Consider the following 16083-nt stretch of genomic DNA (forward strand, 5'->3'; position numbering starts at 1 on the left):
ATTTATCATACCAAGTAAGTATCATTAGATTCTTCATTAGTTATATTTTCATATTATACCTATTTGATGTCATCAATCTTTGTATTTCTCTCTATAATTTTAGTCAAACTTGAAAAAGTTTGACTCTCCAAGATTCTTGGAATGACTTACAATTTGGGATGGAGGAAGTATTATAATAACGTGTTCAAGTCAACATTGATTTTATATTATAATAATCTGTTTGTATAACTTAGATATGTAACTTATTGAATGACTTAGATGTAAAGTTGAACGTATAAATTATATTCAAGAACTTAGATATAAAATTAATATCGTAACATATTAACAAAAATAAAAAAATTGTATAGAAATAACCATGTGGTATAACTTATAAATAAGTAACAAAAAAGAGAAAAAATGGTAGAAAGAAAAAAAAAGAAAAAAAAACATTCACAGGTGCAGCCACGGCACGTGACAAATCCGACCAACATGCACTAAAAACACCCACATGTATGGATATCTGCATGCCATGAAATGGGGAAAATATATTTGAGAACTGAGTAAAGGAAAAGACAGAAATGAATAGCACGGAAAAGGGAAGTTACGAGTCTGGCGCAGTAGCGGTCTATCGTTTGCTGCGGTAGAATCGGGTAAACGACCGCTGAAACAGAATTGGGGTTTTGTTCACCTCATCACGTAAAACACACCGGTACAGACGGAATTAACGTATAACTTATGACAAAACTTAGAAACACAGAAGTTAGATGAACAAAGTTATATGTATAAAGTCAGCATGGATAACTTATACGATAATAACTTGCTTGTATAGCTTAGATATCTAACTTGATGACTGACTTAGATGTAAAGTTGGACGTATAAGTTATATTCAAGAACTTATATGTACAAATTAATATCATAACATATTAGTAGAAATATAAAAAACGGTGTACGTTTAAAATAGCAGGTATAAAAATTAAAAAGAAAAAACCAAAAAAAAAAAAAATGAAACCATAAATATGATACATTAATGCACGGCACGCCCTGGTACGTTGCTTGCTCGAGCAGCTCCGTCTGTATGCGTGCATGCGCCAACGGCACACACTTCGGCTCCGTTCGCTGGTCTGAAACTTGGCTGAAACTGGCTGAAAGACACTGTTCCGGCTGAATTGTTGTGAGAGAAAAATACTGTTCCGGCTGAAAAAAGAAGCCGAACAAGCCATTTTTAAGACAAGCGAACGGGGCCTTCGTTGAATGCGCAACTAACAAGTGAGGACTGGCCCGCCTCGCACGCGACCCACTAATCGTTCGCTGAGTTGGAGACGCGCAAGTGACTGTGGTAATGGAATTGGGCTAATAATGATCTGTTACTTCACTTGCGGATTCAAATTCTAGTTGGAAAACAGCGATTTGATCCACCGAGTAAACTTTAACCGTCTAAATTTAGCTGCTAGGGATCCAAACGGCGCAACTAAAGTTTAGCTATTTTAACCCAGCTAAAGTTTAACCAAGAGAACTTTTAGTCAAATAAAGTTTAGCTTTAAAATTGTAACTAGCTAAATTTTAACTGGGTGATCCAAACAGGCCCGTACGCTGGTCCAGGCGATGATGTGGAGTTGCGGACTGCAATTTTAGTCAGGAGCTTTACCTGTAGTGTGCCTAAGTGAGTTATCAGGTTGCTGGGTCATGTTGCCATATGCTTGCACGAGGATGCAATACGAACCGTGCACTCATGTAAGAAGGTGAAATTGTGAACTTGGAAAGAGAATGTGAAATTGTGAACTGAACCTGAAGTGAGCACACATAGCAAAGATGAGCTACAGCAAGAGAAAAATAATAAGTATACGATTTTGGAAACAGAAGCAAAATACGAACGAGCTTCTGACGCTACTAGTCAAGTGAGTTATCAGGTTCTACAGATGTTACCATCACAGGTTCATCAATATGACTCCAGGGTGGTAGGTAGTCTAGGGGAGAACTGAGTCACACACACACAAACCAATGGAATGGAAAACTATACAAAATTACGTCCCGGTATCACACCTTCTCATTGTCTTTATTATTGTCAAAGTTGCATTAGGGGCAACGCCATCACTGCACCGAAAACTGAAAACATGACCAGCACCATCCAGAAGGGCACCGCCTTCTTCTGGTTCTTGTCCCGGCGCGCCTCCGCCAGTGGCTGCGCCCTATTGGCAACGAACGGAGCTTGCTGGACAGCAGGGGATGGAGCAGGTGCAGGATTCTCCTGAGGCACCAGCTCTGCAGCAGTGTTCTCCAATTGTTTCTGTTGATTGTACTTCTCAACATACTCTGGGAAAAGTTTCCTGAAGTGCGGACAGTTTTTGCTGCAAGAGAAACAATTAAATTATTGAGCCACACAGACTTGCCACGATGAACAAAAGGTATTTAGAACATGACTTCAAGTATAACTTGCTGCAGATGAAGTGATAGTAACGTAACAATTTTATTAATCAATGTTTACACTTGAAAATGCAGCATACTGACCAAAATTCAGTTGTTTCTTTCATGTAAAAGTTTTTTTTTTGTGCGGTCTTTCATGTAAAAGTATACATACTACACAACTTGTTCAGAAGCTAATGTGCATTCTGTTCCTTAAGGGGTAGTTTTTTTTTTAAACTGCCTTAAGGGGTAGTTTGCAATGGTTCTACAGAAAGAAAATGGTCAGAATGAAATAGCCTGCAGAGAAATGCATCTACCTCTCACAATTGTAGGCAAGGGAAGCTTTTGCTAAACGTCTCTTTTCTGCATCTGATGTCTTGATGCTTCCAGTTGTCAGTGCATCATCCATCTGCAAGTATGAGAATTATCAACATTGAGAAAACACCTTAAAACAAGGGAGTTCTTGCAAGGGAAATGGCAAGAATTGCTTGCTGTAATGTTGAGCAACTAACATTAAATTGTTAGCCTGGAGCAATAACTAATCTTCCAAATTTAATGTGTGCTAGAAATTATGACTAGACCTAGACATTCTTCCTTGGTAAGGTTAACTCATAATGAGGTGCAAGGAACAACTTACCATGAAGGACAGGAGCCCAGTGAGAATGCTGCAGCATAAAGGCTTACATGTCAGACCAACAAAGGAAAGAAAATACAAACAATTACTGAAGCATACTGACTGCTCGATAGTGAAGGATCACTGGAACAGCATAACTAATGAAGCACTAACAGTGAGACTATCATTTCAGTTGTCCCATCTCATGGCAACAGAAGTTGAAATGATTGCGGATTACCACAGAGTAGTGATTTGACTAGCAGCAATTAGCGTCTGTACATTGTACAGTAGCTGAAAAATTAAAGGTACACTATGGCTTCAAAAAACACATTACAACCATGTAGCTAGTTATCGGTATGTGCGTACCTTGCAACAGACCACATTGGATTCCAAGATTCAGGATGAACTGCAAAGCATTGTAATAACGAGCATTATTTCAGAGGTAATAATAACAAAAGGTATGATCCGCAAACAAGTTCAGAACTTACAGTCACTCATTGACAGGCATATTCTTTTGTGTGGCGCAAACCTGCCGCTAGGGGTTGTCATGCTGAACAATTAAATAAGTTAGAAACAGAAACAAAGAATTAGCATTTTAATCTACATCTAATAAAAATCTTCTAGTTACAGTTTTCAATCTTTACACTCTAATAAGAAGCAGCATGCCATTAAAACACAAACATTTATCATGTATTAACAACATTAAAGGTTTCCGCACCTGATACTTGGGGGTTTAAAAGGATAATCCGGTGGGAATTTGAGCTTCCCATAGTAATATCCACCTGCAGGTGGGAAATCAAAACATGAAAAACATTGTTAGAGATTATAAGTAACAAAATAAAATTGGATGTAGCAGATAATGCGGTATAGTATGTATGATCTTTACCTTCAAAGGGTGTGCCTTTACTTCCTTCAAGTACATAGTCTGGCATTAAAAGAAGAAAAACACATAAGTCAGTGCCAAACAGGCAAATATAGCACTGAAAGAAAGCAAGAAAATTGGTATTGCATTAAGATAAGCATGACAAATACAGATCCTTCTAGATACAATCTGAAGAATAAAATGGATTGTAACTATAAACCAAAGCTTCAAATGAGTAAGGGCACTTCAGCATCGAGGCATACATGAGGCAAAAAATACAGGGCCAGGGGTATTCTGTTGCCACTGATAAATGCATCACTTATTAAAATCGCAACCATCAAATTCAGAGAAGGTGTAATACCTAAGAAGTACAAACTTCTAACCTTTCCATAGACACCTATAACAATCACATAGTTTACTATAATTGATTTCCTTAAAGCACACAAGGTAAATGACTAACTAAAAACTATACACTTTTAGCATCACCTATCCAAGGAGGCAAGTTGCAGGCTTTTAATAGAAATCAATGGTGCTAATTAGTCATTGATAGCCCACCAAGACCCTACAATGTCTAATAATCTATTACTATCAAATCGCACCAATCAAATCAAATTAGAAAATCATATTAACTGATAACACAAAACTTTAACCCTTCCATGAAGGCATATATCAATCACATAATTTATTCTAATTCCTTTCCTTTAAGCATACAAGGTAAAAGACTAACTAAAACCTACACTTATTGCATGAGCCATCCAAGAGGCAAGTTGAAGGCTATGAGTAGCAATCAATGGTGCTCAATTTGTCATAAATAGCCCAACAAGAACCTGCAATGCCTAATAACAAAGTAATAATCTATTACTACTAGACAGGTTGATGCACACAATTAGCAGTCACCATCTGACAACATGTACAGTGCTGACTATTTCTGTTGCACTTGACGATTATAGTTATGCCAATAAAAAAAACTAGATGGTGACACAAATATAACTATAAACAAACATATGGAAGTCACAGAGCCATGCACCATAAGCAGTACAAGCACAATCTCTCACATGACTAGATAAGGCAATAGTGCAACTAAACCAGATATCCAAATGATTGTTGAACAAATATCTAGCGAATGCATCAAATATATATTGCACCACAAGCATGCCATGCAAACACCTTGATGCACTACTGTCTATTTGCAGATAGAAAGTTTGAAACAAAACAACAATCAGTTACACAATTGTTCCCTATTTTCAGAATTCTTGTCACTGAACTTTCTATATGCATAATGATTGACACTCACAACACGCAGTAGAATTTGTATCTTGCTAATGTGTAGTACTGCCAGAACCCTATATGAGCAAACAGTATACTAAATTCAGCTCACCATACAGAACTAAGGCTCCCATCCGACAGATTGAACTTTAAACAATAAATTGCTAGGCAGCACGCACTGCTCAAGAACCATAAGCAGTGAGCAGATAAGCTGAGCACATCACGCAATGCACGGAGCAACCACATGTATATAGAAACTTCCAAAACCGAACAAAATGATTGCTAACCCAACATTAGCGTATGCGTTACGCGTTACGCGGCTACGCCTACACCATCGCTTCCGACAAAATCAGGCGCAATCAACCAATCACACCCAGTTCACCGCAAACATTAGCCAACCAAAAGGCAACGAATCGAATCTACAAGTAGCAAGTGTCAGCGGAGTAGGCTACTCACGCCACTCCAATATGTCGTTGGGCAGCGGGCAAGCCACGATCTGCGGCGGCGGCTCCTGTAATCCAGCCAAACCAAAATCAACCGTTAGAAATCGAGCCACGACGAAGCCCAATCAACGCAGCGCGCACCAATCGACCCCAATCCAGCAGCCGGGGAATCAAAGCGGAGCTCACCTTGCAGAGCGCGTGGTACTCCTTCTGGAGCCGCTTGAGGCAGCCCTTCTCAGCCATGGCAAAACCCTACCACCGCCTACACGGTGACCGCACCCGCCGAAACCCTAAAGCAATCCCCCCCGCCCGCCCGAACGCACGGACGCGGCAACACACAATTGGGGATCCAATCCAATCAAATCCAGCCCTATCCCGCGGCGCGGCTGATCAGGAGCGGCCAATCGCGCTTGCCAATCGAATCCGGGACTGCCCGGGCGCGGATTTGGTGGGATCAGTCGGCGGGAAGGAGGAGGGGTGGGGAGGGGAGGGTAGGGGATCGGGAGCGGATCGGCGGCCGCGTTCCCCGGTGCGAGGGGAGAAAGCAAAGCCGAGCCAAATGGGTGGGGAATTTTTATTTTTCGGAGGGGGTTCTTAATGGCGCATGATGTGCTTGGAGATTCGAGCCGGTGCGGCGTAGCCGCGTAGGCGCGTGTGCGTCCGCGCCGCGTGTAGCTGGTTTGGTTAGTCGTCCCGGCCGACGGAACGGTACGGATGAGATGTCGACCGTCGAGGTTTACGCGGAGGTTCACGTTTGGTTTTCTTTTTATTATGAGAAGAGACAAGAGATTGAAATTTTTTCACATGGTTCGTAAAAAAAATAATCATGTGGAGGTTTACGTCGAGTATATAGGGAGTCAGAGTGTGCGAACCCCTGCCCTAATGGAATGTCAAAATAATCGATTAGTGTATTGCTTTGACGTATGGAATTGTTAAGATCATCTCTAAGAAAGTTGTTATTGCTTTCGTGGACCCAAGGCTGTTTACAGTTTATGAGAAAGAAATTAACTTCAACAGTAATCTATTCGGGGTTCTAAAATGACTGGTCATCATATTGTCTTTCTCGGTAGCTAAAGAAAACGAGCCAACGACTAAGGCTCTGTTTACTTGAACTTATAAGTCAGAATCAATCCTACTTCTTTAGCCATGAAATAATATTTTTCTCTTACAACAAATCAACCACAACAGCAATAAGTCCTGCCGAACAGAGCTTAAGGTGGCTAACTAGACTCCTGGATTCCTTTAAGGAGCAGACAGGATCAAATTAGTGGCGGGTTTAGGTTTAACATGAAATGGTTAAAATATTTTCAATAGGGTTGAATTTTCGAGTCATTACACGCAGCGTAGCGAAGGGCAATGCCTTTAATGTTTTTTTTTACAACAAACGTAATATTATTTCAACAGCATCTAGCTGTGAGCACAGTTACAAAGTCGATAGATACAGACTGCAGCGTGACACTTAATGTGCACCGATTGACATGAGCTGCGTTTGAGCAAACATAAGAAAAGGTTGTAGGAGACGACACTATCAGCCTGTTCGCTGGTTGGTTTCTGGGCTGATAAGCCCGACTAGTGCTGGTTTATGGTGAGAGAAAAATATTATTAACTGACTGATAAACCCTGACTGAAACCAACAAGCGAACATGTTGTATGTCCCGAAGAGCCTGTCTTGCGAGTGTATCAGCAGTTTGATTTTGGCTCCTACTTATCTTGAATGTCCTTGTGCTTCTTTGGTGTGTCCAGTTGAAGAAGTGTTGAGTAAGGTGCTTGATTCTCCAATTAGGAGGGTTGGAGCGATCAGAGTTGTTGACGAAAGAAACAAGCTCTTGACTGTCAGATTGGAAGTTTGTGTGCTGCAATTGCAACTGAGCTGTGACAGCTGCAGCAAGGGCCAAAGCTGCTGCCTCAGCCATTATAACTGAGGTAGAATTGGTCAAGGCTGCCTTGATGTATATGTTTTGAGGTGGATGCACCTGTGTATTGATAATAAATAGTCCGAGGCCAGCTTGTTTTGTTGGCGATGAGGCTTGATCAGGCAAAGTGGATGCATCTGTGTAGCATCTGGAACCTGTCAGTAGTGCTGGCACTTGACAGTGAATCTGCCTAAGCCCTTGTTTAGTTCCACCTCAACTTCCAAAAAGTTACTACAGTACCTGTCACATCGAATGTTTGCGGCCCGTGCATGGAGCATTAAATGTAGACGAAAAGAAAAACTAATTGCACAGTTTGGTGGGAAATTGCGAGACGAACGTTTTGAGCTTAATTAGTCCATGTTTGAACACTATTTGTCAAATAAAAACGAACGTGCTACAGTAGCCCTAAAATCCAAATTTCCTACAACTAAACGCAGCCTAAGGAGTTCTCAGTGGACCTGTGCGCCTGGTGTTGAATAATTGGTGGCGAGCTGGTTCCTGCAGTTATAGGATTCATACCTGGTAGGTTGTCGTTGAATGGCGTGTGTGTTGGCTGCTCGTTCATACACGGGTGGTTCTGGACGTGGCTACCTGTTTTGTTTCCTGCAAGAGTAGTAGTACCTGGTAGTGTGTTGGTGCAGAGGCTCTGTAGCTGCCGATTGAACCTGTCCTCCCGGTGCTGTAGATTGTTAGTTTCTGTGTTTGGTGCAAGAGTAGCTGCTGTACCGTGCAATGTCGGTCCTCTGTCATTGTGGTGCTGCTGTTGCAGAAGCTCTGTTTCAGCGTTGCCAGTGACAGCTCCTTCATCCTGGGTTGTCAATGGCTGTATATGTCCTGCCTGTTCGTCTCCTGCAGTTGCAACTGAGTTTGCAACCGAGATGTGTGCAGCAACGGCGTGATGTACCTGCCACGGGGACCAATTTTTTCTTGCAAATCTGGTGTCATTTCTTGCTTTCCAAATGTACCACATGGTTGTCAAATTTTTTTGTAGTAAGTAATCCGAAACTGACGTAGTTATGAAAGTAGACAGAATTATTTGAACCCCATCGTCCTCGTCAGGCAAATTGTCTAACCGAAGAGGTGGGTCAGAAGAGAACCATACCGCACTGGCGAAATCGCAGTGGAAGAAGAGGTGAGCATCAGTCTCAATTTTGTCACAGGTGCTGCAATGTTTTTCGATGTGAGTCGAGTATCTTGCAGCCCTCTCCCCCGTCGCAAGGGCCCTTCTGATGAGCCGCCATGCAAAGGTTTTGATGAGTGGCGGTAGGACCTTTTGTCTCCACATTCTTTGAAGGATTTGATTTGCTTGTGGAGTGATGCTGCGAGAACCTTGCGGTGGTAGAGTAACCTGCATTTGGGAACTTAAGTGTTTATAAATATTTCTAGTTGTGCAATCACCCTTTTTTGCTGGAATCCACCTGAGAATGTCTTGTTCTTCACTCTGCACAGTTTGGACCTGGGAGATGATCTGCACAGCTTGTTCATAAAAAATGTTTGATATTAAATCATTGTTCCAGGTTTGAGTGTTAGGCATCCATAGATCAGCAACAACACTTGGTAAAGGGGATTGGGAAACTGGAAGGATGAGGTGATCATGAATGGAATCCCAAATGATGCACCAAGGTGAGGACCAAATGGAGCTGTTCCCTGCATGAACCTGGTAGACTGTGTTCTGAATGAGGTCCTTTTTAACCTGCCAGATTGAAGCCCAGAAAACAGATCGAGGGCCAGTAGAAGTTGCCGTCCAAAAAGCGGAGTTGTGGAAATATATTGCTTTGAGAATGCCAGTCAGGAAGCTATTTTTGTTAGTAACTATGTTCCAAGCTGCCTGAGTGATGAGGCTTTTGTTGACAGTGTAGAGATCTCTGATGCCCAGGCCCCCATTTTCTTTCGGCTGGCAAATGTCCTCCCAAGAACGAAAAGCAATAGGATTAGTGGGGTTGTCTTCCTGCACTCCAGTGCACCAGAATCTACGAATGATGAGTTGATTTTCTCCACAAAAGTCTTGGAGAAAAGGACAGTGGACATGTAATAAACAAGAATGGAGGCCAAGACTGATTTAATATAGGTGAGGCGGCCAGCATGGTTAAGCTTGTTAGCTTTGACAGTAGTAAGCTTAGCACGAAATTTGTTGATGATGAATTCATAGGCTTTGTTCCTGTCACTGTGATTGAAGATCATAGGGTGGCCTAGGTGCATGGTGTTGGGCTGAAGATCAGGCACTGGAAAAATAGACCTAATTTGGTCTTTGGTGTGCTTGTCAACAGTCTTGCTGAACAGGATAGCCGATTTTTGGAAATTAGGAATTTGGCCAGAGAGATTGGAGAACTGTTCAAAAATGTTGCGGATGGTCATGGCTTCATCAACAGAGGCTTTGCCACAGAGAGTCAAATCGTCCACGAACAGAAGGGAGTGGATAGGGGGGCAGCCGGGACCCAGAGTAACCCCAGAAAGGTTGTTGTGCTGCAGTTCAGTCTGAAGACGATGGGTAAGTTCATTGATGGCAATAACAAAAAGGTAGGGCAACAAAGGGCATCCCTGCCGGATTCCACGCTGGGATCGAAAGGAATCAGTGGGTTCACCGTTGACGAGGACAGAGAAGGTGGGCATGGGTATGCAAGCATGGATGAGGCGGATGAAATTGCTATGATACCCTTGACGACGAAGAGCTGCCGCAATGAAATCCCATTCCAGACGGTCGAAAGCCTTGGCAAGATCCAACTTCAAAAGGAAAGCCTGTTGATTCCAAGATTTTAAATTGAAGGAGTGAATGATTTCCTGAGTGATAATGATGTTGGCTGAGATATGTCTATTTTTAATGAACGCTGCCTGAGCAAGGTTGATAGAGTGAGGAAGGTGATGCTTGCTTCTGTCAGCAAGAGATTTTGAAATGATTTTGCAGATTACATTGCAAAGACTGATGGGTCTAAAGTCCTGAGGAACAAGAGGCTTATCTTTTTTAGGAATAAGAGTAATAAAAGTGTGATTTATATCTTCTGGAAATTGAGCATTTTTGTAGAAATCTGTTACCAGGTTGTGCACATCCTGAGCCAGCCATGACCACGCCGTCTTGTAAAATGCAGCATTGAGTCCATCAGGTCCAGGTGCTGCATTGTTCCTCATGTTTTTTACTATACTATGGAGTTCCTGGAATTCTGGAATAGAATTAGTAAATGGGTCAGTGGCTGGAGTGTGACTGTCCGTCGCCGAATTTTCATTCTGTGTAGATTCGGTGTGCCCTGCAAAATTTGGAATTTGATTGGTAGCTGTTTGGGTGGAAAAAATGCTTTTGAAGTAGGCAATAAGGGTTTGAGCTAGCTGCTGGGGGGTGGTTGACTCAGTTGCATCTGGGTTCTCAAGATGGGTAATGCGGTTCTTGCGATTCCTTTTAATGATGGCATGGTGGAAATAGGTGGTGTTGCGATCACCTTTGAGGGCCCAGTCCTTCTTGGCTCGCTGGATATGGTATTCTTCATTTTTTTACCAGAATATCTTGGTGTTGCTGGGCTAGATGTTTTTGGATAGAGAAGTTTTGCTGGTTAGGCGGCTTGGATTGTTGTTGTAGCAGCTGATCCTCTATAGCAGCCAGCTGGTCATTGAGCCTGGGTTTGCTTTTGCGCCATTTGCGAAGGTCTGAGGCTAGGTATCTAGTTTTTTGTGTGAAGTTTTGGAGGCTGAACGTTGCCAACTCTTCTGAGCCACCATCTGATATTCCTGTTCAAGCAACCACCAATTTTCAAAGCAGAATGGCTTGTTAGTTCGGAATCTTTTAGAGTTTAGAACCACCAGGATAGGAGCATGGTCGCTGCGAAGCATCGGCAAATGGTAGATCGTAGTCATCGGAAACGCCAAACACCATTCCGCATATCCTAGGCAGCGATCAAGTCTTTCATACGTGGGCGTGGTGCTGAAACATTTGTTAGTCCAAGTGTATGCCGGACCATTATAACCCATATCAATAAGACCACATTCCTTAACATGTGAACAAAAAATTGCAATACGTCTAACATCAGCAGCCCTAGGACCTAACTTTTCATTAACATGCATGATATTGTTCATATCCCCCATACAAAACATAGGCAAGTTGCGATTATTAACAACAAAATTTTGCACTTGACTCCAGATATTATCAGTGGCACGGTGATGGGGATCACCATAGATGCATATAAGACCGACTGCTTCATGCTAGCCATGATATAGTAGTGACAGTGGTCTACAACAGTGAGATCTACATCATTGTTCCAAATTAGCCAAAGGCCTCCCGACTGGCCTTGCGCTGGAACTACAAACGCATCAAATGAACTAAAACGGTTCATAAGAGCAGTTTTTTTAATGGTGGAGTTTCTGGTTTCAGAGATAAAACATACCTGTGCATTAGTGGAACTGATTAGGCGGGCAAGGTGTGTCATCTTGGAACTGCGAAGGCTCCCGCCTGAGCCTCGGCAGTTCCATGCCAGTAAACTCATGGCCCCCGTGGTGCCTTGAAGGCTGGCGCCAGAGCCTGAGTGGTAGCGTCTTGGTGGCGCTGTAGAGCCACAGGAGTAGTCGGAGACCGCAATCCGTCAAGATTGACACCTTGATTCTCATCTGCACCGTTGGGAGGGTGCTGGGGGAACAGATGCTGAACGTCAGCACCCTTGCCAAACCTTCGGAGAGCAGGGTGCGTAGAGTCATGGTGAGGGCATTGGAGATATGGGCCCTGCATCGGAGGCCTATCATCGGAGATGTAGATCCGGCCGTCCTCAATGACAGAGAGGATGGCTGGACAGTGCTCCGGCATCGCAATTATTGCGATGACGAAGGGCAGCGGCGAGAACAGCCCCGACGCGGCGGCCGGCGGCAGCAGGGACATGATGCAGGGGTGGCGCGCGGCCACGAGGGTGCCGTCGACGTCGTAGTCCGGCGCCGGCGCGGGCATGGGGCGCACAGACCTCTCGATGGTGCCTGGTGGCCAGGCGCTGGGCCGGGGACATGGCCGCGGACGGTGAGAGCAGCAGCTCGGGGGGCAGGAACGCTTGGCCCAGCAGTGCGTCGTCGTCGTCGTCGTGCACCATGTGGCGCTCGTACTGTGGCTGGCCCTGCTGCGACTGCACGTTGGGCGACTGCGGCAGCGGCGGCGTGCCGGATCCACCGGGGTCCGTGAGCCACTGCACGAACGCCATGAACTCGCTCGGCTTGGCGTGGATGACCTTGGCCGAAGCGTCGTAGATGATGACGGGCGCCTGGCTGGGCTGCGGGTTTTGGTGGTGGTGGTCCCGCCTCCCCTGCCCGAGCGCTGGTGCGGGCGGAACCCCAAACCCCGAGGGCGTCTTGATGGCGTGCGATTGCATCCGGACGTTCAGCCTGGGTGGACGCGGGCCCTGCAGTTGCCGGCTTGGCGTGGTGGGGCGACCCGACGACTGTGGCTGGACCAGCTGTGCCCGGTCCCGGTGCTCCGTCTCGGCGGCGGCGACAGGTGGATCTGGAGGAGTAGGCAGGATGGGTGGATCTGGCGGCTTGGGAGAGATGGATTTCCATGGTGTTGAGTGGAAACAGGAAATGAGCGAGGGAGTCGAGAAGAGTGAATCTGTGTGGTTCCTCAAGTAGGTAAAGCATCTTGGGGAGGACGGGACAGTGAATCGGTGGCAGGCGGTGGGATTTTGCGATTAGGAAGGAGGGGAGAGGGCACGTAGAAAGTGGAAGAAATTTACCGGGCAGATGTCGATCTCAGGCGATTCTGAACGGATGAAAGCTTCAGATCAGCTGGGAAGCTGCCGATCTATGATCTTGTCAAAGGAGCTTGCGGAAGCGGATTGGAGGGGATGGAAGGGGCATGGGTGGGCTGAATATCGAGCCGGCTCGGCTCGGTCCAGGTCGAGGTCGCTTGTCAGGCTAATGAGTCAGCGCAGCTCAGCTCGTTAAGCTTGGCTCGTTAGCGTGCTTGAGCTGGTTCGTTTAGCTCGCGAGCTATAAAAAAAAGGACACGCATATTTATAATGTTCATGCCACAATAATTCCAAAAGGTGACGTTTAGCATTATGTAATCATACATAATTAATATATATCAGGTTCATCAAAAGTATTAATCATGTAACATAACTAGTCCATCTATGATTCATGTAGTTCCAACATACTTACTAGTTGCTTGCCACCACAGACTTAGAAAAGTCCACAAATTTAATGTCAGCGTCATCATCTTCTCCCTAAGAAACAATTCATAAATCAACATTTAAGTACCACAACAATTATAAAATCAAAATTCATATGAAATAACTGAAAATAAGGATTGCATATCAATAGAATAGGTGTACACTTCTAGGTCAGCATCACCATCTTCTAGATTTATGGTTGTGGGCTGATAGGCCTCAGTTCGTTTGAGCTCATGAGTGGCTCGCGAGCTGGCTCAAACTAACTAGTTAAAACAGCGAGCTAGACTTCCAACTCAGCTCGTGAAAAAATTAAAACGAACTGAGCTGAGCTGGACACGAGTCAAACGAGTTGACGAGCCGTGAGTATTTTGTCCAGCCCTAGGTACAGGGGAGGGGAAGAACCAACGTGAAGCCTACTTCTCACCTTGGAGACTCTAATGCTTTTATCCTTAAAGGCAGACAAAAGAAAAAGTTTTTTTTATTCAAGCCATTATAATTCCTGAAGTTTTGAGAAGCGACGTTACAATTCGCTTATTCAAATATCTGTCATTATAATTTTATCTCTCTTTCATTCATGCCATTTTCTACCCCTGCTACATATATAGGCGCATTGCCAGACATATATGCATACACGTACGCGTATAGGTGTTAAGGATCCAGCTACTTCGTTAGAATGAGCTCTCCTGCTGCGGAGGAGCGCTCGCCCACGTGGCGAGCTGGAGCGGTGGCGCTCGTCCTCGGCGGCCAGCGCGCGAACGGAACGCAAGCACTGGCTCTGTAGGTTGTAGCCACCACCATCCGCGCCAGCAAGCGTGAGCGTTGAGTGGCCACTGGTGGGGCACTGTTGTAGGTCGCCGCGGAGGCCATGCCTGAGGACACAGAGTAGCTGGTTTAGCTTGTTCGTGGAACAGGGCTCAGCCCAAGATCGGAGACTGCGTGCTCATCGGCAGCGTCAGGATCTCCAAACGCCCAGGGCCATGCACATGTCCATGGGTAGGCCAGACATGCTCCCGAACACAGTTTGTCAGCTTGCCGAGCACGCACATGTCGTGACCATTCGCTGCCACCGTAGGTCAGCCACGCCGCCGCCATTCTCGTGTAGGAGCAGCGCGCCCGTGGGAATCCGCTTCTTCCCAGACTTGACATCAGCGAGGTAGGCGTTGAAGTAGTCAGCGTCATGCTTGATGAAGAGCTCCTTGTAGTTCTTCATGGCCATGGAAGCGACGTGGGTGTACACGATCATCTCGCACGCGCGCGCCGAGATGAAGACCTCAAGGTCCGCGACGAGCTCGGGCGCAGAGCCGTTGGGGAAGAGGCGCTGCGCGACGGCCTCGCAGAGCAGCGTGCATGCATGGCAACAGGTTGAGATGGAGACGGTGAGGTGGGTGATGGAGATCGGCGTGTGGGCCCCGTGCCTTGGCGTCGCCCTTCTCGCTACGACCGGGAGAAGAAGACGCCCTCCGCCGCGACCTCCTCCTCCCCAGCAGCCGCACCACGCACCTCGAAGCGCGCCCTCGGCGGCAGCGACACGGTCAGTGCTTGCGTACACATCAGCTACGACCCGATGGAGCATGACCTCGAGTTCCATCCCAAGCGGTGGCTCATAGCGAGTTTCGTCTGGTGGCTCAATGACGGCAGCGAGTTCTTGCCGGCGGACGCGGCGAGATAGGGGCGAGCACACAGGCTGTGGGGCGAGCCACCTTCGTCAGGTGGCTCCTGCAGGGACACGACGAGCAGCGTGGCCGGCGACGCTCATGAGCTACGGCAGCAGCAGCTCACTCCCCTGTCGGCGAAGCTACGGAGCATGGCCACCGTCTACCGCTCCATGCGAGAGCTCTGCCATGGCGACCACCTCGGGGAGCGCCACATGACCAACAAGTGGGGCCGTATCTTGGGCCGTGCTGCTAGGGATGAATGGAGGACGCACCTGGCGTTCGTTAGCGAGTCCAGTGGCCACGTCCGTCCATCTTGCACGCGTCCTTCGGCCTCCCACCAGCGTCCATCTCGCACGTGGACTCCTACGTTGTGTCAGCAGTTGTGCTGCTGGCTGCACAGGCTATGCTCGTTGACCCGTAGCCCATTGTGCTCTAGCTATTACCACAGTGCACCGCACGCTCGCCATTGCCGCAGCTCGCAAGCTCCGCCGACCACGCTGCTCGCCGCGTTGCCGGAGGTGGCTTGCCACGCTGTCCTGCGTTTGCTCGGTGGTGTCCTGGATGTGGCCCAAGGCCAAGGCACCACCGCCTTCAATCGTCGTAGAGGGAAGAAGGGGAACAGGGATGGGAGGAACAGAGAGCGACGACGGCGTGACCTCCGTCTAATGGAGGAGGCAGAGACTTAACGCGAGTAGACATTCCTGTACGCATACGCGTCTACCAGTGGATCCATATCTCCTACAACTAAAAAGAACAAAGCGTGGACACTTTTTGATGCGACATTCCTCCATCATCCTGCCTACCGCCCATGCGATCTTTCTCCC

At 46.2% G+C, this 16083-nt stretch overlaps 1 protein-coding gene and 1 pseudogene across 1 annotated transcript; both read right to left on the bottom strand.

Moving 5' to 3' along the window:
- Positions 1–1824: 1824 nt before the first annotated feature.
- On the bottom strand, positions 1825–6109 carry LOC136527696 (ubiquitin-conjugating enzyme E2 34-like). The gene is made up of 9 exons (XM_066520505.1): positions 5750–6109; positions 5577–5631; positions 3879–3917; positions 3711–3774; positions 3481–3542; positions 3359–3398; positions 3017–3044; positions 2697–2788; positions 1825–2324 (listed from the first exon to the last, which is right to left on the bottom strand). Exons 1-9 carry the CDS (start codon positions 5804–5806, stop codon positions 2042–2044), a joined length of 720 nt encoding a protein of 239 aa, XP_066376602.1. The 5' UTR covers positions 5807–6109; the 3' UTR covers positions 1825–2041.
- A 5698-nt stretch (positions 6110–11807) lies between these two features.
- On the bottom strand, positions 11808–15192 carry LOC136525734 (uncharacterized; annotated as a pseudogene).
- Positions 15193–16083: the final 891 nt, after the last annotated feature.

The sequence above is a fragment of the Miscanthus floridulus genome, chromosome 19, assembly GCF_019320115.1.
Source record: "Miscanthus floridulus cultivar M001 chromosome 19, ASM1932011v1, whole genome shotgun sequence".
Lineage (NCBI taxonomy): Eukaryota > Viridiplantae > Streptophyta > Magnoliopsida > Poales > Poaceae > Miscanthus > Miscanthus floridulus.